General features: G+C 36.3%; 2 protein-coding genes across 4 annotated transcripts in view; one reads left to right on the top strand and one right to left on the bottom strand.

Moving 5' to 3' along the window:
- The window catches only part of BEND3 (BEN domain containing 3), a gene marked incomplete at its 5' end in the record, with an annotated part of 20,946 nt that extends 2,992 nt beyond the window's left edge, over positions 1-17,954 (top strand). For 2 of the 3 annotated variants that reach the window (XM_081943318.1, XM_081943319.1), the window contains 3 exons: positions 3,814-3,867; positions 6,016-6,227; positions 12,151-15,622. In XM_081943318.1, coding sequence (XP_081799444.1) covers positions 3,814-3,867; positions 6,016-6,227; positions 12,151-14,361 — 2,477 coding nt within the window. In that variant the 3' untranslated portion in view covers positions 14,362-15,622. Of the gene's footprint in view, positions 1-3,813; positions 3,868-6,015; positions 6,228-12,150; positions 15,623-16,673 lie in introns of those variants that run through there. The other variant, XR_014174546.1, reaches the window with a different exon arrangement.
- On the bottom strand, positions 15,760-25,812 carry MTRES1 (mitochondrial transcription rescue factor 1). Its single transcript, XM_081943320.1, is given in 6 exon segments — positions 15,760-16,593; positions 20,579-20,728; positions 22,932-23,004; positions 24,225-24,672; positions 25,652-25,775; positions 25,777-25,812. Coding segments are annotated over 6 exon segments (984 nt in total). The 5' UTR covers positions 25,798-25,812; the 3' UTR covers positions 15,760-16,425.

Raw genomic sequence — 25,812 nt, 5'->3', positions numbered from 1 at the left:
TTATGGTTTACGGCTCATGAAAACCCCAAATCCACAATCTCAGAAAATTAGAATATTACATACAATCAATAAAACAAGGATTGTACATAGAACAATATCGGACCTCTGAAAAGTATAAGCATGCATATGTATTCAGTACTTGGTTTGGGCCCCTTTTGCAGCAATTACTGCCTCAGTGCGGCATGGCATGGAAGCTATCAGCTTGTGTCACTGCTGAGGTGTTATGGAAGACCAGGATGCTTCAATAGCGGCCTTCAGCTCTTCTGCATTGTTCAGTCTCATGTCTCTCATCTTTTTCTTGGCGATGCCCCATAGATTCTCTATGGGGTTCAGGTCAGGCGAGTTTGCTGACCAATCAAGCACAGTAGTCCAACAGTCATTGAACCAGGTTTTGGTGCTTTTGGCAGTGTGGGCAGGTGCCACGTCCTGCTGGAAAATGAAGTCAGCATCCCCATAAAGCTTGTCTGTGGAAGGAAGCATGAAGTGCTCCAAAATCTCCTGGTAGACGGCTACGTTGACCCTGGACTTAATAAAGCACTGTGGACCAACACCAGCAGATGACATGGCTCCCCAAATCAACACAGACTGTGGAAACTTCACACTGGACTTCAAGCATCTTGCAATGTGTGCCTCTCCATTCTTCCTCCATACTCTGGGTCCTTGGTTTCCGAATGAGATGCAAAAGTTGGTCTCATCAAAAAAGAGGACTTTGGACCACTGAGCAACAGACCAGGTCTGTTTTTCTTTAGCCCAGATAAGACGCTTCTGACGTTTGTTGTTCAGGAGTGGCTTGACAAGAGGAATACGACATTTGAAGTCCATGTCCAGGATTCGTCTGTGTGTGGTGGCTCTTGATGCACTGACTCCAGCCTCAGTCCACTCCTTGTGAAAGTCCCCAACACTTTTGAATGGCTTTTTGAACAATCCTCTCCAGGCTGCAGTGATCCCTTTTGTTTCTTCCACGCTTTTCCCTTCCACATAACTTTCTATTAATGTGCTTTGATACAGCACTTTGGGAACATCCAACTTCTGCTGCAATTACCTTTTGAGGCTTTCCCTCCTTATGGAGGGTGTCAGTGATGGTTTTCTGCACAACTGTCAAGTCAGCAGTATTTCCCATGATTGTGATTCCTACTGAACCAGACTGAGAGACCATTTAAAGGCTCAGGAACCCTTTGCAGGTGTTATGGCTTAATTGGCTGATTAGAGTGGGACACTTTGAGCCTAAAATATTGCACCTTTTCACAATATTCTAATTTTCTGAAATTGTGGATTTGGGGTTTTCATGAGTTGTAAGCCATAATCATCACAATTATGACAAATCAAGACTTGAACTATCTTGCTTTGCATGTAATGAGTCTATCTCATATATTAGTTTCACCTTTTACTTTGCATTACTGAAATAAATGAACTTTTGCACTATATTCTAATTTTTTGAGTTTCACCTGTATAGTGTCCCACTACTCCCCACAGGTGTGTATCAGTTTACAAGTACAACAATAATAACAGTAATATTCAGTGATACAGTTACAATCACAAAATCAACACAATCTGTAGAGTGCAAAGTTGTACAGCTGCTTTTAGGATCTTCAGGTGGAATAGAAGAGGCCAGAAAGTTGCTGCTACTGCAACGAGAAAAAAAAACAAAATCTTTGCATATCACCATGACTACATCAGTTTTTGGAAATGTTCATTCTCAGTAGGTCGTCTCCAGGAATCACTTTCCACGGGTGTAGTGATTTGCCCTCTGTCCAGTTTGGGCTACTGCTTCAGTGATTAACAGGGCTTCAGTGGTTAGCAGGGCTAACTACCAAGGGTCTGTCCCAGGCTACGTTTTTTCCTCAATCGGGTTTTATCAGGACTCAATCACCAACAGCAAATTCGAGAGTTATGGTTTGAGCTAGCAGTCCTTTGTTTCTGAGGTCAGAGAGGCCAAGTATACAGTTCTTTACATACATACCTTTAGTCTCATATTGTGGAATTTCCCCCATTCTGTCCAAGTGTGGAAATCCAAACATTATTTCAGTAGACAGAATGTTTAAATTTCATGGAACATGACATTCCCACTGCCTCTGTGATTGAAGCAGTAAAATGAGTAAATTTCACATATTTGTCACAATTCAAGGCATCCAGAAATTTTCAAAAACAAATCACATCATAATCTAACTACATTGTAAAACTCAAGTCATATACCCTAACTTAGATTTACATCAGACAGATTCCTTTCTGGCAGTGTTAATCTTTTGTTATTCCTGATTGACCTATTAACAGCACAAAAGGTGTGAGGATTGCTGTGGTAGTAGATATAGTTACGTGCCAATTCCTGAAGGAAATGGATGTCATTTGTAGAAGAAGGAAAAGGACCCATGAAGGATCCAGATCCCAATGCAGGAAGGATACAACTGCTTTCACAGAGGTACATGAGCCACAAATGCCCAGCCACCAAATGTTCAAAAGGAAAACACCTTTACAGCAGCACAGCACATATACATACTACAATAGAACAAATGTGAATGAATGAATCTAACTTTTTTTAAAAATACATTTTTAAAATATTTTGTAGAGGAAAACAGTTGAGAGTTCTGAAATACTGGTTTAATAGCCAAATGGGTGTGTATATAGATAAGCATACTACTGGTCTATATTATGTCCCATAGTCTAAAGAACATACTAGCCTGTTTCCATTAACAGTTATGTAAAATCCTGGTAACATTTCAGCCATCTGTTCTACTGTATTGGAATAAAATTAGAAAATGCTTATTTAGTGTCAAAGCAATGACAAATATGTATACCTTCATACACAATAACCTCATAGTCATTAAGTAAAGAGTTCCCATTGATGATTTGATATCAGACATTATTTTCCTTACTAGGAAAAAAGGAGGGGATATTTGCAATTGTTTCCCTCCCTGTTTATTTAAAACACTTATAAAGGGATGTTATTTTATGTTGTAATACATGAAAAATAATGTACTTAAAGCAGTTGCAGAGGATTGGAAGATGCACATCCACCAATTATTTCTATTGCATACTACTTTTGTTTGTTTCAGATATTGGAAAGAATTTATCTCAACAGCTAGGGCCCATAGAATGGCAGCCTAAGTAATTAGAATGAATATAAGATAATCCTTTTTCTAACAAAGAACTAATTGTTCCAAAGGAATTTAATAGATCAAATGTATCTCTAAGATTTCCAATCCAGTATTAGTTTCTTGAATGCAGAGTTCTTTTTATGGAAATAATTGCTCAAATCTCCTTTGTCTTTACTTAAAAGCTACTCTAAAAAGCTTGAGATTCTTGTAATAAAATTAGAAGTAGGACCGGAAAAAAGAAAACATCTTCCCTCCATCCCCCACTAACTTTCATTGTGGAAAATCAGTTTAACTGAAATGACTTTAAAGGAAGAAGTCTCATTCACTGGAAGACTCAGTTGGATCCAAGCCTGTTATAAATACATATACTATTAATGTCCTATGCTTAGATTAGGAGTATCTGTGTTGCTAATCTCTGAAAGAACAAACACATCAGCAACCGCTCTGATGAAATCTGGAACTATTGTCATTTTTTACATTCTTAATAATATTAATTCATGACCCAAGCAACATATTTTATACTAGCCTACCAAACAGCACAAGCAAATGTTGCCCTTGAATACAATTATAGTATATTCATTGTTGCCTAAAACCTAAATATGGCCTACAACTTGATGTACATCTTACTTATCCACCAGAAATGCTACATTTGGGTCATTGATTTACATTGTGCTTATTGTCTTACATTGTCTTCTATTTTTTTCTTCTTCTATTAATATAGAGGAACAGAATATGAATTCAGCTGAATTATTTGATGATGAAGATAATACTGACGGTACTATTCTTTAAATATATTTCCTTATCAAATTATAATATTTATCTAACCAAAGCCAATATTTATTTTGATGTAAGTATTGTGACAATGAATTGGGCAGTTTAATCTATAAATGTTATTTTTTCACTCTCCTATTAATGGGTTTTTTATTTTTCTAACATTATGTACATTATGAGAAAATAGAGATTTTATACATGTTCAGTTCTAAATAAAAATAGATGATAACCAAACACTTTTATTATGAGAAAGTATTAGCAAAATTATGATTGGAAGGTTCACTGGTTCCTTAGTAAAATCTTGATCATTCTACTGTCCTATAGCAGCAATATGAAATGTGCCTGAAGGCAAAATGTAAAAAATATTTTCAATCTGAAGGTCAAAGTGAGTCCAGACATGATTTGAGGAGGGTCATGGCCCCAAACAGGTAGAACATATTTCAGATGGCAACACCATCTCACTATAGACATATAACCTCTAGCATACATTCGTAAGCAAGGCATTGAATTCATAGATTAATATTTGCATATTCATTGTAATCGTTTTCATAGGAGAGCGATTTAAAGCCTGATTGAAGCTGGTGTGGGAGTGGTTTTTAGAGGAAGGTTGCAATTTTTGTAGTTCAAAGGTTGGATTTTTTTTTCCTTTCCTTTGATGCCCCTTGGTTTTTTCATTATTATTAGCATAACATATTGCCAGTAACTGAATTTGATGTAAAACTTTGCAGAGATGTAAAACTCTCCCTTTTATCCTTTCAGGGTTTCTTTTTTTCTAAATCAGTTTTTTCCTACGGATGGGAGCTACCTGAAGCCGGGGACAGGGCAGTCAGGGCCTAGAGGAAAAGGATAGGGTTTGAAAAAAAGGAATGGGCTTACTAGATGTTTTTCAGACAGGTTGAGGCCAACCATGTGGTTGGACAGGTGTGCACACCCTTCAACTAATATTTTGAAGCACCTTTTTTATTTTATGACAGCATTCTATCTTTTGGGGTAGGAACTATCAGCATGGCACATCATGCCTTTGGAATTTTTGCCCACTCTTCCTTGCAAAAGTGCTTCAAATCTGCCAGATTTTAAAGGCATCTCCTGTGCATAGCCCTCCTACAAATTACCCCACAGATTTTCAACTGAGCGTTGGCTTCGTCATTCCAAAACTTTGATCTGTTGGTAAAGCCATTTGTTTGTTGATTTGGAGATATGCTTTGGGTCATTGTTGTGTTGAAAGGTGAAATTCCTCATCATAGTCAGCATTTTAGCTGACTGATTATTCCACCTTCACTAAAGCCCCAGTTCTAGCTGAATAAAAGCAACCCCAAAGCAGAGTGCTGTCCACCACCATGTTTCACTGTGGGCATGGTGAACTTTGGGTGATGTACAGTGTTGTTTTTGAACCAAAAATGCTTTTGGGAATTATGGCCAAAAGGTTCAACCTTGGTCTCATCAAACCATAAACTTGGAAATTGTTTTGTACCCTTCTCTTGACTGATACCTTCTAACAATGAGATCCATTTGATGCTTTGTGAGCTTTTTGCAGACCAGGTCTTCTGCTGTAAGAGGCAACTGAATAAATGTCAGAAAAGTCCTACTAAAACAGCTGAACTTTGTATGGGCTTGATCAGAATAACTTGAATTGATGGCACCTGTATACTGACTATTATTTACCATCAGTTTGAACCACATCCCTACTTATAAGAAGATGTGCACACTTATGAAACCATAGTGTACATTTTTATTGTTATTTTTCCCAGAAAAAATATTTCAGTTTGTTTTTCATTTGAATTGTACAGCTTATATATTACATTAAGGGTGGAAAAAATTCTGAAGCAATTTATCTTGATCTGATTGTTTTACATCTGAAAAATCTGTCATTTTAACAGTGGTTTTTATATCCAGTGTATGTATGAGTGTATACAATATTCTTGTTCTAGTCTATTCAGATTAGGCAACAAAGTGCAGAACCCCCTCTCCCCCCCAAAAAGAAAAGAAAGGCAGAAAAGAAAAGAAGTGGAAATCTAAATAGCTGATCTTACCCCAACACCATCCATTATATTTTTATATCCACTATATATCATATCAAAACATGTGTCTTGAATCAGTAGCTTATGAATTTCCTATCTGTGATACCTGTGTTACTAATTTTTCTTTAATTTAGGTATTAAAAATAATATGAAAGGAGAAACTGATAAAGAAGAAGAAGTGCTAGACTGCTCTGTGATTTCAAGACCTGAAAAAAATTCACTGGATGGTTTAATAACTTGCCTACAAGACATCAACAAGCGAAAACGAAGCTCATTTGGTTTGGATGGTTCAGGGAACCACAATGAAATCCTGCCAAATGTGAAAAAAAGAGGCATTACACAAGAGGTAACTTCTTGCATATAGCATTTTAAACGTATTATTTTATCCTGGGATTATTGATAAATATACATTTATGATATACATTTATATCAACAGTGAAGTTGATATAAATGATTTCAGACTCAAATGATTTTTGCTGTGAAGTTCAGTTCTTGCATTACAGAAGTAACTACTGTATAAATAGTATATTCAAAAGTTCAAAAGACAAGATTCAAAACAGTTTTTCAACTATTATTTGATAACATTATTTGATACATGAAGTGCACTACATTAAAACAGATTTTATTATATATATATATATATTCAAGCCAGTAATTTATTTAATATGTCTTTCTTCATATTTTGTCATTAGTATGTATTATTATTATAGCTGAAATTATAATAAACAGGTTTTATCAATATACAAAGTTTAAGTAACTATTTGACATTGTTTTGTGAAACTGTTCCTCAAAGATTAATCATTGCTGTTATATGTTGAGCCTTGATATATGTACAATCTTGGGTTAGTGAAAATAAATGGGAATATTTCAGTTATTTTTTCTGGGACAATAAAACTTATTTCCTTGCATTTTTAAGATAGAATGTTCAGTGCATGTTTGCCTTTGTAATGTTTGAATAAGCATTAGGCTAGTAAAAAAAATACGATCAGATTTTAAAGTGTGAATATTCACATATGTTTTTATGTTTTCCATTTTACAATTTGATATTGATGTTGTGTGACAAAATGTGTTTGCAAAATATAGAAATCTGTTGTGTACTGAATTACTGAAGACACACAAACAAGGCAAAATATTAGTATGAATTATGACCTAATGATAGATGGAGAAATTCAAGAAATAATGTATATCAGATACAAATTTATATAAGCATTTTGCATTATTTTGATGTCTTCATTAATTCATTATAGCCATTTGCAGCTTCTTTGACATTTTCTGTATTTTCTTTACCAGAAGATAGTTATTGAGATACCAATTTGGACATCATATTAATTCAGTTGTTATACATAATAGCTTAGATTTAAAGTCCTTCATTGAAGGACTTCTGTTTGTGGAAATGATTATATTGAATGGGAGATGGAAATAAATAAAGGAAATATTTTTCCAAATTCTTACATTTATACTCACTGTTCCATCAGGAAATCTAGCCTTGCAGATGGGTGAAACAAAGGTACTTGAAAGAGCAGAGTAAAAATAAGTCACATTTTTTTTCTGCTGGTGATATTAATTAGGATCCAAGCAAATGAGTCTGATATGGGAGGGACATCCAGATTGTTTGAAAGGAGCACTTTGGAAAGCGTGCTAGCATGAGCAAAATATTTCTCCTAAACAGTTAATAGCAATAGCACTTAGTTTTATATACTGCTTTACAGTGCTTTTCAGCCCTCTTTAAGTGGTTTACAGAGTCAGCATATTGCCCCCCAACAATTTTGGGTTTTCATTTTATCCACCTTGGAAGGATGGAAGGCTGAGTCAGCCTTGAGCCTGGTGAGATTTGAACTGCCAAATCGCAGGCACCTGGCAGTCAGCAGAAGTAGCCTGCAGTATCGCATTCTAACCACTGCACAATTATGGTTCATTGTTCTCTCCAGAAGGCTTGACGTTGCTGCTTTTCCAATCGATTATGCATGTAGAATAGACTGTTTGGTGTAGTAGTTAAGGTACTGGGCTAGAAACCAGCAGACTGTTAGTTCTAATGCTCTCTTGGATGTGAAAGCCAACTATACAATACAACACAATAGCAGAGTTGGAAGGGACCTTGGAGTTCTTCTAGTCCAACCCCCTGCCTAGGCAGGAAACCCTATACCGTTTCAAACAAATGGCTATCCAACATCTTCTTAAAGATTTCCACAACTTCTGGAGGCAAGCTGTTCCACTGATTAATTGTTCTAACTGTCAGGAAGTTTCTCCTCAGTTCTAAGTTGCTTCTCTCCTTGATTAGTTTCCACCCATTGCTTCTTGTTTTACCCTCAGGGGCCTTGGAGAATAGTTTGATTCCTTCTTCTTTGTGGCAACCCCTGAGATATTGGAACACTGCTATCATGTCTCCCCTAGTCCTTCTTTCTCTTAAACTAGACATACCCAGTTCCTGCAACCGTTGACTGACTGACTGACTTTGAGTCACCTTATCCACGGGTGTCAAACTCAGTTGCTGTCAGGTGACATTTTATGACATTTTCCCCATTCATGGAGCTGGAGTGAGCACAGCCTGCACATGATGCATCTGGCCTGCTGGCTGCCAGTTTGACTTTCCTGCCTTAGCCCAACCATCTCAGCCCAACTACCTTACATGGTAGTAGCTGTATGGAAAATTGTAGGTGGGAGCATTATATAAATCCCTTTTCTTCAGAATAAAAGGACGATGACAATGGTAGGTGTATTCAAGCAACACTTCCACAGATACTGGGTGACAGCTTGAATCAGCTGTGTCAAGTCTTTCAGAGGACTGAGCTGTTTTAATGCTTCCGAGAAGAAATGTTTTGCTTCTGTGCATATGTTTTATGATGTGATATGTTTTATACAACCATAATTTATTTAGATGTATACTTTCCCCTATTATCTCGCAATGCTCAGGGTGACTTCCCATAATAAAATCACAATTAAGATAATATTAGAATTGTGAACATTAAAATAACCTTAAACATTATTATTAAAAATATAAAAAAATAAAAAATATTTAAGGTCAAATCTAGCAAGACCACTTAAATTTAACAGAGCACTTTTCCCTGGAACACTAATGCTATGGAGAAGGTTAGGCCTAGAAAAAATGAATTGTTCAGAATTGCTCAATAGCATGAGCTCATTGGTAGCCTTAAACATGTGTCACCTTGGCACTAACCTGACAGTGTTTTTCATACTTTGGGTCAGGTGTAGAGGGCACAAAACTCATACCATTACCTGAAGAGGGATTTATGATTAATAAGAAATGGGGAAGGACTGAGAAGAAAGAAGAAAATTATAAGGATCAGGCTGGAAGGGAAAAGCAGACAGACTGTGATTATTAACTTGGCACACCTACACTAAGCCACCATACCCTGTTTTGCAATCTCCAGTATATTTAGACAAATTTAAGAGAAGATAGCTTAGGTTCAGGTAAGGGCTCCTCCCCAACATCGATGAATAAGAATGTCTGTTTTGAAAATGAAATTGCAGTTTAAGGACTAATGCAAATTATGGGATGGAAATCCTTACTGAATATATGGAACTCTGTTATTCTGACTGGAGCAAAACATAGCATCATAGAATTATGCAGTTGGAAATGACTGAAAATATATTGTCTAATCCTCTGCAGTTTACAATCAGTTATACCATCCTCCAAAGGTGAGACTCTTCTTAAAATCTCCAGTGATAAAGAAATTGCAACCTTCAGAGGCAGAATGTTCCACTGTTTATGGTTTCATTTAAATGAAAGGAAAACCTTCGAGCAATACATTTTTATCATTTAAATAATGGATTCTGTGGCAAGGAAATATAGTTCGTTATCATAGGTCCCCATTTTATATACCGTATTTTTCAGATTATAAGACGCACCAAGGTTTTGAAGAGGCAATTTTTTTAAAAAAGTAAGTAGGTAGGTAGATGGATAGAGAGGGAGAGAGAGAAATACAGTAGGTAGGTAGGGAGGGAGGGAGAGGGAGAGTGTAGGTAGCTAGGTAGGTAGAAGGATAGAGAGAGAGAAATACAGTAGATAGGTAGGGAGAGAGTAGTTAGATAGGTAAGTAGGTAAAGGGATAGAGAGAGAGAGAAATACGGTAGGTAGGTAGAGAGTGTGGGTAGATAGGTAGGTAGGTAGGTAGGTAGAGGATAGAGAAAGAGAAATAGAGATAGAGGGAAATACAATAGATAGGTAGGTGTTTCTGCTGGCACAGCACTTGATCAATGTAATTCTCATCAATCAGTTAAAGAGCTTTCCAAAAGGGGGAAAAAAGTTTTTGCACTCTGCAAACCTCCCAAAATCGGCCCGTTTGTTTTCCCAAAAAAGCCATGAATACCCTTTTGGAGGCTTATAGAGTGCTGCTGGGGGCTGATTTCTGCCCTCCCCAGCCCCCCAGGGGCTCTCTGAAAGCCTCCATAAGGCTATGCACAGACATTTTGGTGAAGGGGCAGGGCTTCGGGAGGCAAAAAATGCTGTATTCGATGTATAAGACGCACCCAGATTTTCAGCCTCTTTTTTGAGGAAAAAAGATGTGTCTTATACTCTGAAAAATACGGTATGCGTCCTCTTAGTTGTCTTTTTGTCAAACTAAAATGCCAAGTTCCTTCAGCCAATCTTCGTAGGACATGTCTTTGTATCATAGTTGTCATTTTCTGGACCTATTTTTGATTGTTATTCCTTCTGGAAAGTGGTGTCCAGAATTGTACTTCAGGATGCAGTGCAGAGTAGAATGAGAATGTCACATATGTTTGATTCAGTGCTTTTGATGCATCCCAAAATTGGGAGTAACTAATCCCCAGTCTGAGTAACTGGTTCACAGTGCTGGCTCATGTTCAGTTTATTGTAAATACCTCACCTATTTTCTGTTGTAGTGCTTCAAGCTGCAAATCACACATTTTATGTGTGTCCTATATTTTTTATTGTACAAATGTAAATATAGAATCTTACATTTCTATCCGTTCAAGAACTTTTCTGTTCTCCAAAGCACCCTGAGGGTAGGACAAGAAGTAATGGATAGAAACTAATCAAGGAGAGAAGCAGCTTAGAACTAAGGAGAAATTTCCTGACAGTTAATACAATTAATCAGTGGAACAACTTGCCTCCAGAAGTTGTGAATGGTCCAACATTGGAAGTTTTTAAGAGGAGATTGGACAGCCATTTGTCTGAAGTGGTATTGGGTTTCCTGCCTAAGCAGAGGGTTGGACCAGAAGACCTCCAAGGTCCCTTCCAACACTGTTATTCTGTTATGTTATATGGACAGCAAATATAGGTCTTCATCATTCTGTTCTGTTCTTTCATAGCTACTGCTAGAGTAGCAAATAGAGGCTGTGGACAGAAAAGCCTTTGGCCACCTGTGATTATTTCTCAATTACACTTTCTTGGACCTAGAAGCATTTCATAACTCATAATCTTGTCTCCTCTAGAATAGATGGTCTTTTGCTTCTTTTAGCATCTTCTCCAGAAGACTCTGCCTGCCATATGCAGTCTAATCAGGAGACACTGCTGTTCCTTCAGAGATCAAGTGGTTGTGGTCCAGATAATCTTATCAGGGGCAATCTTTTTGCTGTTGAAGATGATTGATTCTAAAAAGCAGAAGTTATCTACCACTTGAATGTTTTTATTGTCAATTCTAATATTTTATGGACATTGTCAATTCTGATATTTCATTTGAATTCCATAAGTATTAATGGTACTAATATTAATTTTTTTCCTTGGCCCTTCTAGTTTTTGGAATAGTACTTCAGATCAGCAAGCATAAACAAGCATGCATTTATGGACAGATATGCAAGTGTTACTTAGATATATTTATTGGAGGAAAATTTCTTGGGAATCTGTTTTATCCGGCAATCTTAGGTTGATAAGATAGAGAAGCAATATTACATGGGATTTTAATATATGCTTCTTCCGTTATTCTGTCAAATAATTAATTTTGTTTTATTTGTTGAATATCAACTTACATTCAGGATTGTCTTCTGATCTAACTAGTAAGCAGTAACAAATGCCTGCTAAAATAATACTCTGTTTGGTTAATGCTAGTTAAATTAATATTAATTTAGTTGCATTTCTTCAATAGATATAATAATTTATGATTTAATGGAATGTTACTGACTTTTAGAGAACTAAGTTCAACTAACCTAATCTACAACTGATCTTATGACAAATTAGATTAAAGCAATGCATTGTTTAAATTCAGATAATGTATTACTTGTTCGTTTAGGATAAGTTAAGAATTTGTTCAAAAGTATATTAAACTAATGTCCTGTTTGTTTATTGAAAGGATCAGACCTCAAACTTGAAATGCAGAGATGGATTGCCTACTCAGGAAGACGTTGAACAGCCAAGCAAGAACAAAAATTCCAGTCTAACATGGATTTGTGAAGAAACTTTGAATAACACAGTTATGCCTTCATATAAGAAACCTCTTTATGGGATCTCTCACAAAATTACAGAGAAGAAGACTTTGCCAGGAACAGAACAGTTTACCACCTTTGAATTATTTGAAAAGATTAATCCTAGCAGTCCCTCCAGTCTTAGGACTTTGAATGAGCAGCGGAAAAGAGAAACAAGCAATATTACTGCTGAATCGGATTCAAATATCTATTCTTTAATACAAAAAATGTTTTATACACTGAATACATTAAATTCTAACATGACTCAACTGCATAGCAAAGTAGATCTGTTGTCACTAGAAGTCAGTAGAATTAAGAAACATGTCAGCCCAATGGATGCTGTTGCAGAATTCAAGCCCCCTCCTGAATATCAACTGACTGCTTCAGAACTCAAACAGATTATGGATCAAAGTACATCAGGTGGTGATCTGGCTTGCCGATTACTTGTACAACTTTTTCCAGAACTCTTTAGTGAGGATGAATTAAGTAAAGCCTGCACCACATGTGGTTATCTTAACAAAAAGAAACTTGAATCACTTCATCTGCAGCTCATCCGAAATTATGTGGAAGTCTGTTATCCATCTGTGAAAAATCCTGCTGTTTGGCAAGCAGAATGTTTGCCTCAGGTCAATGACTTTTTCAATAGTTTTTGGGCTCAGAGAGATATGGAGAATAGTCAACCAGATATACAATCCTCCAGTTTTTATGAGTCTGATCATATTAATGATAAAGATGATGATGAAATTCTACCTATTGATAGAAATACTTCTGTTGCCTCAGAATGGGTATTTGATGCTCAGGATATAAATGAATTTTTAGATGAAGCATCTTCTCCTGGAGAATTTTGTGTATTTTTGCTACACAGATTGTTTCCAGAACTCTTTGATCATAGAAAATTGGCTGAAAGATACAGCTGTTACGGAGAGTGTGGAAAACAAGAACTTGATCCTCAGCGACTTCAGGTAATCCGCAGATACACAGAGATTTACTTCCCTGCTATGCAGGAGAGAAAGGCTTGGTTACAGCATTGTGTTCAGCGAATAAATGATGAACTTGAAAGCATGTATATGGATGACAGTGAGAATGAACAGATAAGAGATGATTGCTACGATTCTTCAAGTTTGCCTGATGATGTGTCAGTTATAAAAGTAGAAGATAATTTTGAATATGAAAGACCAGGTAGAAGATCAAAAAAGATTTGGCTTGTTCCCATAGACTTTGATAAACTTGATATTCCTTCTCCTGATTTTGATGTTCCTGTCTCAGATTATCTGTTAAGTAAGGAGCAGCTTAAGAATATATATGAAAGTAGCTTGTCTATAGGTAATTTTGCTTCTCGATTGCTAGTTCACTTATTTCCTGAATTGTTTACTCCTGAAAACTTAAGGAAACAATACAATTGCAGTGGCTCACTAGGCAAAAAACAACTTGATCCTGTTAGAATTAAGTTGATTCGACACTTTGTGCAAATGCTGTATCCAAGAGCTAAGAATGATAGAGTATGGACACTGGAATTTGTTGGGAAACTGGATGAAAGATGTCGTCGAAGAGATACTGAACAGAGACGCACATACCAGTTGCAGCGAAAAGTCCATATACCGGGACCTGAGAGGAGAGAATTCCTGACCTATGCAATAAACTCAGAACGATTTAAAGAGGAATTTGAAGGGCCACCATTGCCTCCCGAAAGAAGTAACAAAGACTTTTGCAAGATACCACTTGAGGAACTTATTGTTCCTCCACCAGACTTTTCTGTGCCTTCTCTATATTTGCTGTCTGATAAAGAGGTAAGAGAGATAGTACAACAAAGTCTTTCAGTTGGTAACTTTGCTGCCAGACTCTTAGTAAGGCTTTTTCCAGAGCTTTTTACTTCAGATAACCTCAGACTGCAATACAACCATTCAGGGGCTTGTAACAAGAAGCAGCTTGATCCTATCAGACTGAGACTCATCCGCCATTATGTTGAAGCTGTTTATCCTGTTGAAAAGATGGATGAAGTTTGGCATTATGAATGTATACCAAGCATTGATGAAAGATGCAGACGTCCAAATAGAAAAAAATGTGACATATTGAAAAAAGCCAAGAAAACAAAAAAGTGATATTTAAAGTTTCCAAAGATGGTGACTTCAATTATTTTGAAGTAGCTTGAGAGGTCAATTTAGCACTAGGACAACTGATCAATACATTTTTTTTTCTTTCATATGTGTTTACACATGCAGGAATGGGTAAGAAGTTGGAAGTTATAATCCAGTGAGTCTCTCTTAAAAGCCCTACTGAAACAAATACATATGGTGGAAAAATATATTTTATAGCTCCATTTTAGTATGCCTTTATGTAGCTTAGATTGCTTGCTGTTTTTTCAATTACCATCTACCTAAACTGGATCACAAGGAACCACAAATTATTAGAGTTGATCTAATGATATATCGTCTAAGTATAATATTCATCAGTGGAAATAGATTAGATTTTTAATTTTTAATTAATTTTAAATAGTAATTAACTTCTTTAAGACAGTTCTCAATAGGGACCTTTATCATTTGGAAATTAATAAATTTTTAAATATTTCAAATCTCCAATTTTAAAATGCTATACCTCTTTAAAAAGAATGCAAAATCATAGCAGTTTCTATGCTTGTGGATACTTCTTATATCACGTTTGAATATTAGGAAAGGAAAAATTACAAAATCAAGTTATTACATTTTAGAAATAATTTTTCATTTTGTAGATTTGTAGTAAAAATTAAAATTACAATCATGGGTTATTTAATGAGTGTTTATGTTAAGATTGTAGTATTGATTTCATTTTTTATTCATATAAATTATTTTATTGTTTTCTGTATAATCTTGATAAAAGAACTACTGGTATGCGTGGAGATTGTAAAATATAGAATCCTACTCTGTACTGGTAAAAGTGGTGCTATTACCTGTTATACTCACTACTTCAAAAAAATACTTGAATTGAGGAATGTGCAAAACACTTAAGTCCATATTATTTTTATCAGTTAAATTACTGCAGCTTTTAAACTGTTGAAAATATTAAATATACTATATATTTTTATTTGAATTATATACTAAGCTCTATCGTATGTTGATTAGTATCTTCAAATACAGTGACACCCAAATAATTTCATTATCGCAGAGATTATAAATTTTTCTTTCATCATTTAGTTGATCAAAAACATTTATATAGTTCCACTAAATACATGTTCAGTAAACATTAAAATTTTTTAGATTTTTTTTCCTGAAGAGTATTACAGTGTCACAATGTGTTACATTGTGTTATTTTTTTCTTTTACTGCAATTCATAAAATTAACATAGCAGAATAAAATCATATTCCCAAATTGACATTTCCTTGTATGTATTGGGTTGGATTAGATCCAAACAAAGGTAACAGTATTTCAGTCCCACTGAAATCAGTCACGACTAACAAGTTCCAGTAACTTGTTCCGTGGATTTTTACAAGACTTCTAGATCTAACCCACTGATTTTTTCCCCCCCTGAAATGCCCATAAATAAATTGATTTAGAAAAAGAAACAGTTCCCTGCCTGTGGATTTGCTGTTCCCCTGAATATTGTAAATTGCATATATAATGATCAGTGTGTACACTTGAATGCTCTATAGTAGAATGCTTGTTAAATGCTAAGGATGATGTCATTTACTTTCCATCATTTCTAGTATGACACACTTGTTCCACTTGCAAATAATGGAGCTTTGTCTGTGTCTTCGGGGTCACCTGAGTAGTGCAAATGGGTGTGGAGCCTTCCTGGAATTGCTGAAATGACTGCAGTTGTAGACTGCAGAGACTGTAGAGATAGATGATGTCGTATCCCTCCCCCGCAGTTGAGAGAGGGCTGTTCAGTTTTGATATGGATGGCCTCTTTGACTCCTCTTTAAGAGCCCTCTCTCAACAGAGGGGAATGATACATTATCAGACTACAACACAGTTCTTTCAGCAGTTTCAAGAAGATTCCACACCACAGGTGTCAAACTCACCATGTCACGTTGCCATTGTGTGACTTTTGTGACATTTTTCCCATTCACACTGCTGGGGTGGGCGTGGCCTGTCCATGACACCCCAGCCCATTGAACATCCCTGCTCCACACCCGTTTGCCCTACTCAAGTGACCCTGAGGACAGTTAAAGCTCCAAGTGGTCTCTAGTACTATCTAAAAGAACGCAAATGACCAGCTGTCTGCAAGGAATATAAATCCTTCCATTTCCCACCATCCACTCGGAGCTGAAGAAGCTTCTCGGATGAGAAGTGAAACGTCTTCAAAGAAAAACAAGAAAGTCCAGTTGCCTCATGAAAAAGCACCATTGGGATTTTAATCTGCAAGCAGAAAGATGCTTTAGAGCAGACAGGAACACAAGCCAGGGCAACTCCCTAAACCACAATTATTTTTTTCCTAGGATCATGCAACAAGATAGGACAGCTGTGTGCCATTCTAGTAAAAGGCATCATTGCTTGAAGCATTTGCAGGCAGAGCTACTTGCAGCTCTGAAGCACCGTTTTGCCTTCTAATTGAAACTGCTACACAACACAGTTTGTTGTGGCGGTGAGGTGTTGATACAATTACTGTGTGTGACACATTTCTATTTATCCATTTGTATAACATATGTTACTTGGATCTTAATATGTACCACATGTCACTTTAGAAAAATGTTTTTGTTTTTTCTGTTCCAAAAATAATGGATTTTTAATGAATTAAAAATAAAGGGGTAAATAGAACCTTGAGGAGAGAAATGGATTGATTAGAACATTTCCTTTCCTAACTTTCTACCAAATTTATCTCCACTTTTGTCTTACATGTTGGCTTTAAAATTCACACTGGCTTCAAGTAAAACAGGTGATAATCTTCACAAATATCATGATGCAAATCTGTGTCTTCTACTTCTGTTTCTCAGCTGCCTTATGAACGTTTCTTCTATACTGTACTGGATCATGAGAATCCTAGCTCAGTTTGATATGGCAGTACCACACTACTTTCTCCCGCTCTCAGGGCCAGGGTCGATTTCAGCTTTTTCTCTCAAATAGCTTTCCTAGAATGCTATATTTATTTAGCTGAATGTACCACTCTAGGAGAGTAAAGAAAAAAATATTTTCTGATTTATAATAAGTAAATAAATGTTAATCTGAACTAAAACTTATACATTTATATAGAGGCATTAATGTTATGTCCCTCAATTTAGAAATAGCAGTTCTTGTTGCCCATCTGAACATGACAAAAATCATGTATCAGGTTTTCGGTTCTACTGAACTATGAAAGAGCTGAAAAGCTGTGGCAGAACCTTCAGGACGCATATTGTTTCCTGAATTTAAAACAAAGCATCACTTCTATATTGTGTCCTTCCATACTTAATTCTGATTTTATTTTGCTGCTGGGTTGTTTCCAATCTTCCTGTAATTCCTTCCCTTCCACATATTACTGCAATAAAATAAATATAAATGTGCTTTTGTTATCTTATTGCTAAAATAGGTATCAGTGAAACTGCAGCACAGAATTATTTGTGTGTACAGTATCCTTTTGGAAACATTTTAGTTTTCGATGATCAGCATATCCTCGGAGAGCACAAAATCCATTTGTATAATTTCTTACATGAAATTTATTGAACTACAATTAACAGGATTTTATTTTAATATGGTAACAGATTTTTAATTCACAAATATACCATTATAAAACAAGACTCTGTCTGTCTGTCTGTCTGTCTGCCTGCCTGCCTCTATCAATCATCTATCTATCTATCCATCTATCTATCATATATCTATCTACCATCTATCTATCCATCTATCATCCATCTATCTATCTATCTATCTATCTATCTATCTATCATCTATCCATCTATCTATCATATATCTATCTACCATCTATCTATCCATCTATCATCCATCTATCTATCTATCTATCCATCTATCTATCATATATCTATCTACCATCTATCTATCCATCTATCCTCCATCTATCTATCTATCTATCTATCTATCTATCTATCTATCTATCTATCTATCTATCTATCATCTATCTATCATATATCTATCTACCATCTATCTATCCATCTATCCTCCATCTATCTATCTATCTATCTATCTATCTATCTATCTATCTATCTATCTATCTATCTATCATCTATCCATCTATCTATCATATATCTATCATCTATCTATCCATCTATCTATCTATCTATCATCTATCTATCTATCTATCTATCTATCTATCTATCTATCTATCTATCTATCTATCTATCTATATATCATCTATCTATTCTTCCTGAAAGTGTATATGTAAGAGTATAAGTATACCAGTGACGTGCGGTGAGGTTTATGACTGGTGAGGCACTGACACAGTGCTGGATTTCAAATATTTCTAGACTTGTGGACTTCAACTCCCAGAATTCCACAGCCACGCATGCTCAGTTCCAATTTAAAGCGACAGCATTTGTTTTTCTTCTTTGCTCCTTCTTTCTTTTTCTTTTTCTTCTCCTTCCCCTCCTTCCTCCCTCTCTCCCTTCCTCCCCCTCTCTCAAACACACACACACACACACACATACACACACACACACACACACACAGAGAAGTTGGATTGGACTATCTCTCCTACCCCTTCCCTCTCTCACTCACTCTCAAACAAACCCCCCCACACACAAAAGTTGGATTGGATATCTTTTCCAGTGGCTTGAAAGCAGCTCCTCTGCCATCCCCCCCCCCATTCCCCTGCTGCCTTTCCCAAACACCTCCACCATTGCAAATGCAGCCTGCTGTCTGGGTGGGAAATGCCTGGAACACAATAAAGCCCACCCACCACCTCCTGCTGGCAGGCTGGGGTGAGAGGAGAGGCAGAGAAGCCGGAGGGGAGCCGAGCCTTCCAAAAGAAAGAGGCTGGGGGGAAGTGTGTGTACTACAGCATGGCTCTTTGCCTGGCTTCCTGCCTCCTCCTGTGGTCTCCTCAGTGCTCGCTTGTGCTCTCCCTCCCCAAGTGTAGTTTGATTGCAGGTGGAGCCAGGTTGCCTTTTCAAACTTGTAATCAGTGAAGCTGGGCTAGATTTTTATATAGTTTTATCCAGCTGTGTGTGTGTGAGAGAGAAATGAATGGGGGCCTGGGAGGAAGTCACTACACTTGGGGAGGGAGAGCACCAGTGAGGTTAAGCAGAGTCATCCACAGTGAGGCAGCAACTAGCTCAGCTTTTTCCTTTTACTTTTTTTTTTCATGATGAGAGTGGTGAGGCTGTGCCTCACTTGCCTCACTTGACTGCACGTCACTGAAGTATACATATACATTACTTTTTTATATTTTCTCCCAGTTCCTTAGCTAGTTGGTATGCCCTCATAATTTATGTATGTAACTCTGCATCTCTCTGATAGATGAGCCATAAGGATGAAATCCAGCCAAAGTCTTCCGCCAGCTGAATAAGTAGCAGGATGGTTTTGAAAGGTGCCTTCACTAAAGAGAAGTATTGTACTTTGCAGCAGTGAGATAAATTAAAATCAGATATATGAACTTTGGTACAGGGCCTCATGTCTATTCTACTGAGCACCTGAGTTGCCATAAGATCACATGTCCATGGAAGACTAAATATGCAGAGCTGCACTGCACACTGACGTAAACATTAACTCCCTTCTATTTCAGTTTTAGAGCTTTATACTCACTGGATTTTGAAGTGAGAAAATACATGGCAAACTCTTTCAAGGTATCCAATCTAGTACCACTCTTGTTTTTCTGATATACATAATTCAACTGTAACAGTACCTCCTCTATTTTTATAACCATCTTATGCATGAAGGAACTCTGCTTTATACAAGTGAAAATACAATGGCCAGCAGATTTAGCTACATTCCACACTGCCACCTCTGGATAAAGAGGAAAGCAAATAGAAATTACTTATTTCAGTTTTCATTCCTAGAAATGGAAATATACCACTAATCTATCTGATATTTTCCTTTTTGATGTAAATAGAATTATTGCAAGTGACAAAAATATTCTAAAAGTAATGTTTCCCCTTAATATTAGCATTTGAGTTTCTGGGTCATGTGGTTAAGCAGCAGCCAAGACAATTTAAGATCAGGCTTTTATTTATTTCTCATAGGAACAATATTTTATTTTTTCGCTCTGAAATGAAAACAGCATACAGCAAATGAAAGACATGGAACAGAAGTAGTAATGTTTATAGTAAGGAAAGTGGCATGCCATCAAGTAACCTTTTTTTAAAAAAAACTGTTTAACAAAAAAAATTATATATTATACAATAAATGTGATTGCTCACAACAAATCAATCACAACATGCAATTCATTTATTCACTTCAATACATCCTGCTTGGGCACCTTTAAATTTTTCCAGCGTCTCAACATCACTTTGTATTTATCATTCTCATTCTTCTCAGATGCTTTCCTGAGAACAACTCGCATAACTACAGCTGTTTCTGTTTCTTTGTCTTCTCCAAGAATGAGATCCAAGGTATCACCAACCTTTACCTGAAGAAGAAGGGGGAGAAGATGAGGGAGGGAGAAAAAATATTCCTTTTTTTTCATTGAGCGAATATATAAATAACTTGGCTGACATATTGATTTGAATGTTTTCACTCCCAGCTTGGAGGAAAGCGGCCAAGATGACTGTTTAATAGGTATGCTTTTTTGTGGCATAAATCCCATGATTTGGGGATGTTGTGCCTTAAGAATGTACGCATTTATAGGAAAATGTTACTGTAAACCCATTATCAGACATTTCTAGTCCATGAAACTTAAGAGCCACAATAAAGAAACTACAGCAGTAATATGACACCACCATAAACCATATATTGCACCCCAGTGGTGGGTTGCCAATTTTTTTACTACTGGTTTGGGAGTGCATGCACAGAAGCATCCAGGTGAGTGGGCGGAGCCCCCCACCGCCACTACTATTGGTTCACCCAATCCAGGCCGAACCGGGAGCAACCCATCTCTGCTGCATCCGTGAGGCCACCCTTGGAATACTATATTCAATTTTGATCACTAAGATACAAAAAAAAGATGCTGTGAGTCTAGAAATTGCACACAGAAGAGAAACAAAAAGGGATCTGGAAGCTAAATTCTACAATGAAGAGTTAAGGGAACTTGGTGTGTTTAGCCTAACAAAGAAGGTTTAGCTGTCTTCCAGTATTGGACGGGCTGTCACAAAGAAGACGAGGCTGACTTAGTCTGCAAAGCACCTGAAGGCAGGACAAGAAGCAATGGCTGGAAGCTTGTCAAAGAGAGATTCAACTTGGAACAAAGGAGAAATTTCCTGACAGTAAGAACAATTAATCAATGAAACAACTTGCCTCCCAGAGTTGTGGGTGCGCCATCGCTGGAGGTTTTTAAGAAAAAGACAACCATGCTTATTAAGGTCTTCTGCCTTGAGAGGTGGGTTGGACTTGAAATCCTCAGAAGTCCTTTCCACCCCTATGATTCTATTTTACTATTCCCATTCCATTCTGTTCTATGGTTTACAAACCACAAGAACTGGGTTCATAGAACCAAGCAAAGCTCCTTATGATGTACTGTACAGCAACATGATGTGTCTTGATATCTTTCTTGTAAAATGGTGATGGGTCAAATGAACCTATTCCCACAGCACAGTTCCAGATCATGGGAAGAATGAATGGCAGTGTAAGATTGGTAGGATGTGGCACTGAATAGTTTCTCTTTCCCCATTGCCTGAAGTCCTTCAGTGATTTTCAAAATAACATAGAACTCTTACTCTAAGAATCAAACATCACACCTCTACTGTAATGTGCTAAACTTAATAATATCCCCATAAGAACCAAAATATTCTATGATTAAACGGTTGTTGCTATTACTAACTGAATTTATATGTGCTGAATCTACCAGATTTATGACAATTTATAGCCACATACAACATAATAAAATGTTTATAGTAAAAATTAGCTACAACCCCTAATAAAATGGACAGTACAATATGCTTCAATTCCCCCCCCCCCCAATAACAATTATCATATACAGAAGAAGCAAAAAGTGCCAATGGTGAACAAACCCTACAAAGCAAAAGTTTTCTCCAACTTCTGGGAGGCCATCAATGAGAGAACCAGCCTCAGTACTAGGAGCAGGCTGTTCCACAGCATTTGCACTGAGATGGTGCCACCCCAGTCAACTAAAAAAACAAGCCATTGGTAGCAGTTTCTTCTGGGGAAAACTTAGGTCAACTCAGGTACTTTAACCAAAACAAAAAAAAACCAACAAAGCAGTAACATTGCCTTCCTCCTAACTTACAATTAAAACTGAGTTCTAGTTTAACACAATGGTCAAATTAAGAAGCCAGAATTCTTCAAAAATGGAAGAAAATATGAAGAATGCATGCCCAAAATTTTAGATGAACGTATTCCAACTGTTCATCTGACTTTAAATTATGCCTAAGAGATACATTGAACTAGCTCATTTTTGAAACGCAGTATTAGTTGTATAATACAACATGCAACTGTTACTTTAATAATCTGGTTATTGAAATGTAAACAGTTCTAGAAATAAAAATAAGCAGATGGCCCAAAAAAATAAAATAAACTTGGGTCTCAATGCCATAAAGACAAATGTTTTTACATAGTGCTGTGATCTTGTTTCACTATGTAATATTTATGAGAATTGAATTCTATCCATGATTTCTCATGTTAATTTAGTTTATACCGTGAATTTCAAAAAGTCTTACCGCTCTACTTTTTTTCCACAATTTTTCTCCATTCAGTCTAAGCTCACCATTGTAGAATGCATCTTCCACTTTGCTTTAAAACAAAAAGAACCTTATTTTTTATATTTAATATTCTTACTAAAAACATTTTTTTTAAATACTAAGAATAACCTTTTCTACCACTGCACCATATGTATATAGATAGCTACATCAGTGTTTTTCAACCTTGGCGACTTTAAGAAGTTGTGGACTTCAACTCCCCAAATTCCCCATACAGCAACGCTGGTTAGGGAATTCTGGGAGTTGAATTCCATACATCTTAAAGTTTTCAAGGTTGAAAAAAACTGAGCTAGATCATATCAATTAATATAAATGATAACAATGTTTCACTTTAGCATTTCCCGCTCTAGTGCAATTGATTCACTTTGTATGGACTTCCAGACACAGTAAGTTTTAACAGAAGGAAAATCAATGCTGCATTTCTTAAAGCTAAATAAGACTGCAACCCTATGCATACTTTTGATGAAGCAAATCCTGTTAAGCATATTCAGGTTTTCTTGAACATTTCAGGAACCCAGTTATAAAATGTGTTAAATATACATTTAAAATAAACAGCTTTCGGGTCAAAATGTCAATCTTCTTATTATGTGATCAACTGAACAGTTCAGAGATTGTTGGTCTGTGATCAGAAATCAGGAACAATTTCTACTTAAATCTGTTTTGTGACCTTCTGCAAGTAAAATAACAAAGCTTGATAACGCAGGCCTAATTTTTCTGCTCTTCATTCAAAGCTTTTTACTATTTATATTAAATACACCAAATCCTGAAACAAATGATAAAATCTAAGCAATAAACATGCAACATATCATGGTGTCTGGAAGCTTTAATTAGAGGAATAACCAAGAGACAGCAAATTAAGTTGGAAAAATAGTCTCATTAAGAACTATTTTGTTTGTTTTAATGACTATCAGCTGATGCTAATAGTTCTCATTATTTCTTTATAGCCAAATTTACAGTATTTAACTGACCAGTCTGTTTTCATAGGGATTTTAATCACAAGCTACAAAAGTCATTTTAAATAACCTTCCTCAACTTAATGCTTTCCAGATGCTGTTACAACCAGCACCAGATTGGGAAAAGTTGATAAATACTATCTCAACATACTAGTATTGACAAAACCAAAAAAATCATATTAATAGTCTCCCTAAGAGGAAAACCATTGAGTAGCTTTCTCTTAGCAATGTTAAACAAAATATCATTAGCTATATCTTGTAATTCCTTTACTTACAAGTTATTTTAAATTTTTAGACTTACTTTCTTGCAATATCTAAACCAGATTTCAAGATTACATCGAATCGGAAAGACTGTACTACTTTCTCAAGATCTTTGTAATTCTTCACTATGCTGGGATCATCTTCAAACTCATCTTCTGAATCAGTTATCTCTTCATCAATGTCTTCCTCCTCCAAGTCTTCTTCCACAGTTCGTTTCACATTTTTTTTATGTGAGCTTTTGTTACTTTTGTGTCGGACCGAAATCCCTGTCACGCTTTTTGAGCATGGTATTAAAAATGCATGATGCTGAATGGGAGAAACACAGAAATGTTTGGGGAGAATTGCTGTTCTGGGATACTGGCTTGCAGCACAAAGAAAGGTCCTCCAGGGAGAGCTGAGTTTGTGAGGAGATTTGACCAGGAGTCCAAGCCAGACATTTAGATTTTTAAAAGCACCAAGAAGCAATTTATACCCTGTCATAGCATACCCTGTAACAAAGGATTAAATAGTTAGGGCATTGCAAGTTAGAAATTTTCCAAGATAAACGATGCAACTTACATATTCCAAAGCAACAAGAGATGTAGGAAGGTATGGGATTCCCAAAATTCCAAACACATTAAAGAATATGCGGCACTGAATTAATTCAATTTAATGTGTGGCTGTGTGATGTGATTTTTTTTTAAATGCCAGGGACTCGGTTGTAATCTTTAATGTAAGATGACATTAAAATAATCTACCCACAATCCAAATAGTTAAAGATTTCTAGCTAGTATTTTTTGGCTGTCCTAGGTAGGGTTAGGCAACATAATACCAACAGGTACCACTGATGTCATAAAAATCTACAATGCTCACAAAATCATCCGCCAAAGTTCTGTATTACGTATTCACAATAACTCAATGGCTTACATTAACTTACCAGCAAATAATTACCCCTTTCATACTCTGTCCTGATACTAACACACACAAACACTATAAACAAGGCATTGAAGAATAGTGGGAGAAATTTATTACTTTATCCATGAATCTACTGCTTTGCTGGTCCATGACTAGCAAAAATTGATTTGAGTCTACTGTGAGGAACCATATTTTGAAAAATGGGTTGGGAATGAAGACTTCAATGAAATCTTCATTATTTTCTCAAGAGGGTTAGATTTGGAAAGGAAACGTAGACTGCTTTGACAGTTCAAACTTTCTTAGGAAAGAAAGCCAAACCTACACATTGTTTATTTAATATTTCTTTATTCCTTCTTGGGCAGGCAATCTAAAAAAGTTTACAATCAAATAATAATTTCAATAGCGAACTTTAATAAATTAAAGCAGTGCAAAAGATGTGATATTGGTGAAAAAAAATATCCCAAGGCTTTCACTACAAAGAATGCCCAACTATGAGTAACAGCAAAATAACAATAAGTCAATTGTAGTACTGGATGCAAGACAAGAAATCTTCTAATCACCTTAGTAACCAAGCTGCCCTATAAAGGCAAAAGCAGACTGTTAGGTATCCTGTTCCCTGATTTTCAAGGGCACTCTTTGTCAAACACAAGATCATGAACTTGGTTTGGTAGTTAATTGGTAGCCAGTCAGTTGCTTCAATAAAGATGCAATGTGTGCATAGCCAGATCCCTCAC

Source organism: Natrix helvetica (assembly GCF_964273705.1).
Source record: "Natrix helvetica genome assembly, chromosome: 2".
NCBI lineage: Eukaryota > Metazoa > Chordata > Lepidosauria > Squamata > Natricidae > Natrix > Natrix helvetica.
Note: the sequence above shows the minus strand (reverse complement) of the source record. Positions and strands in the feature narration are given on the sequence as shown.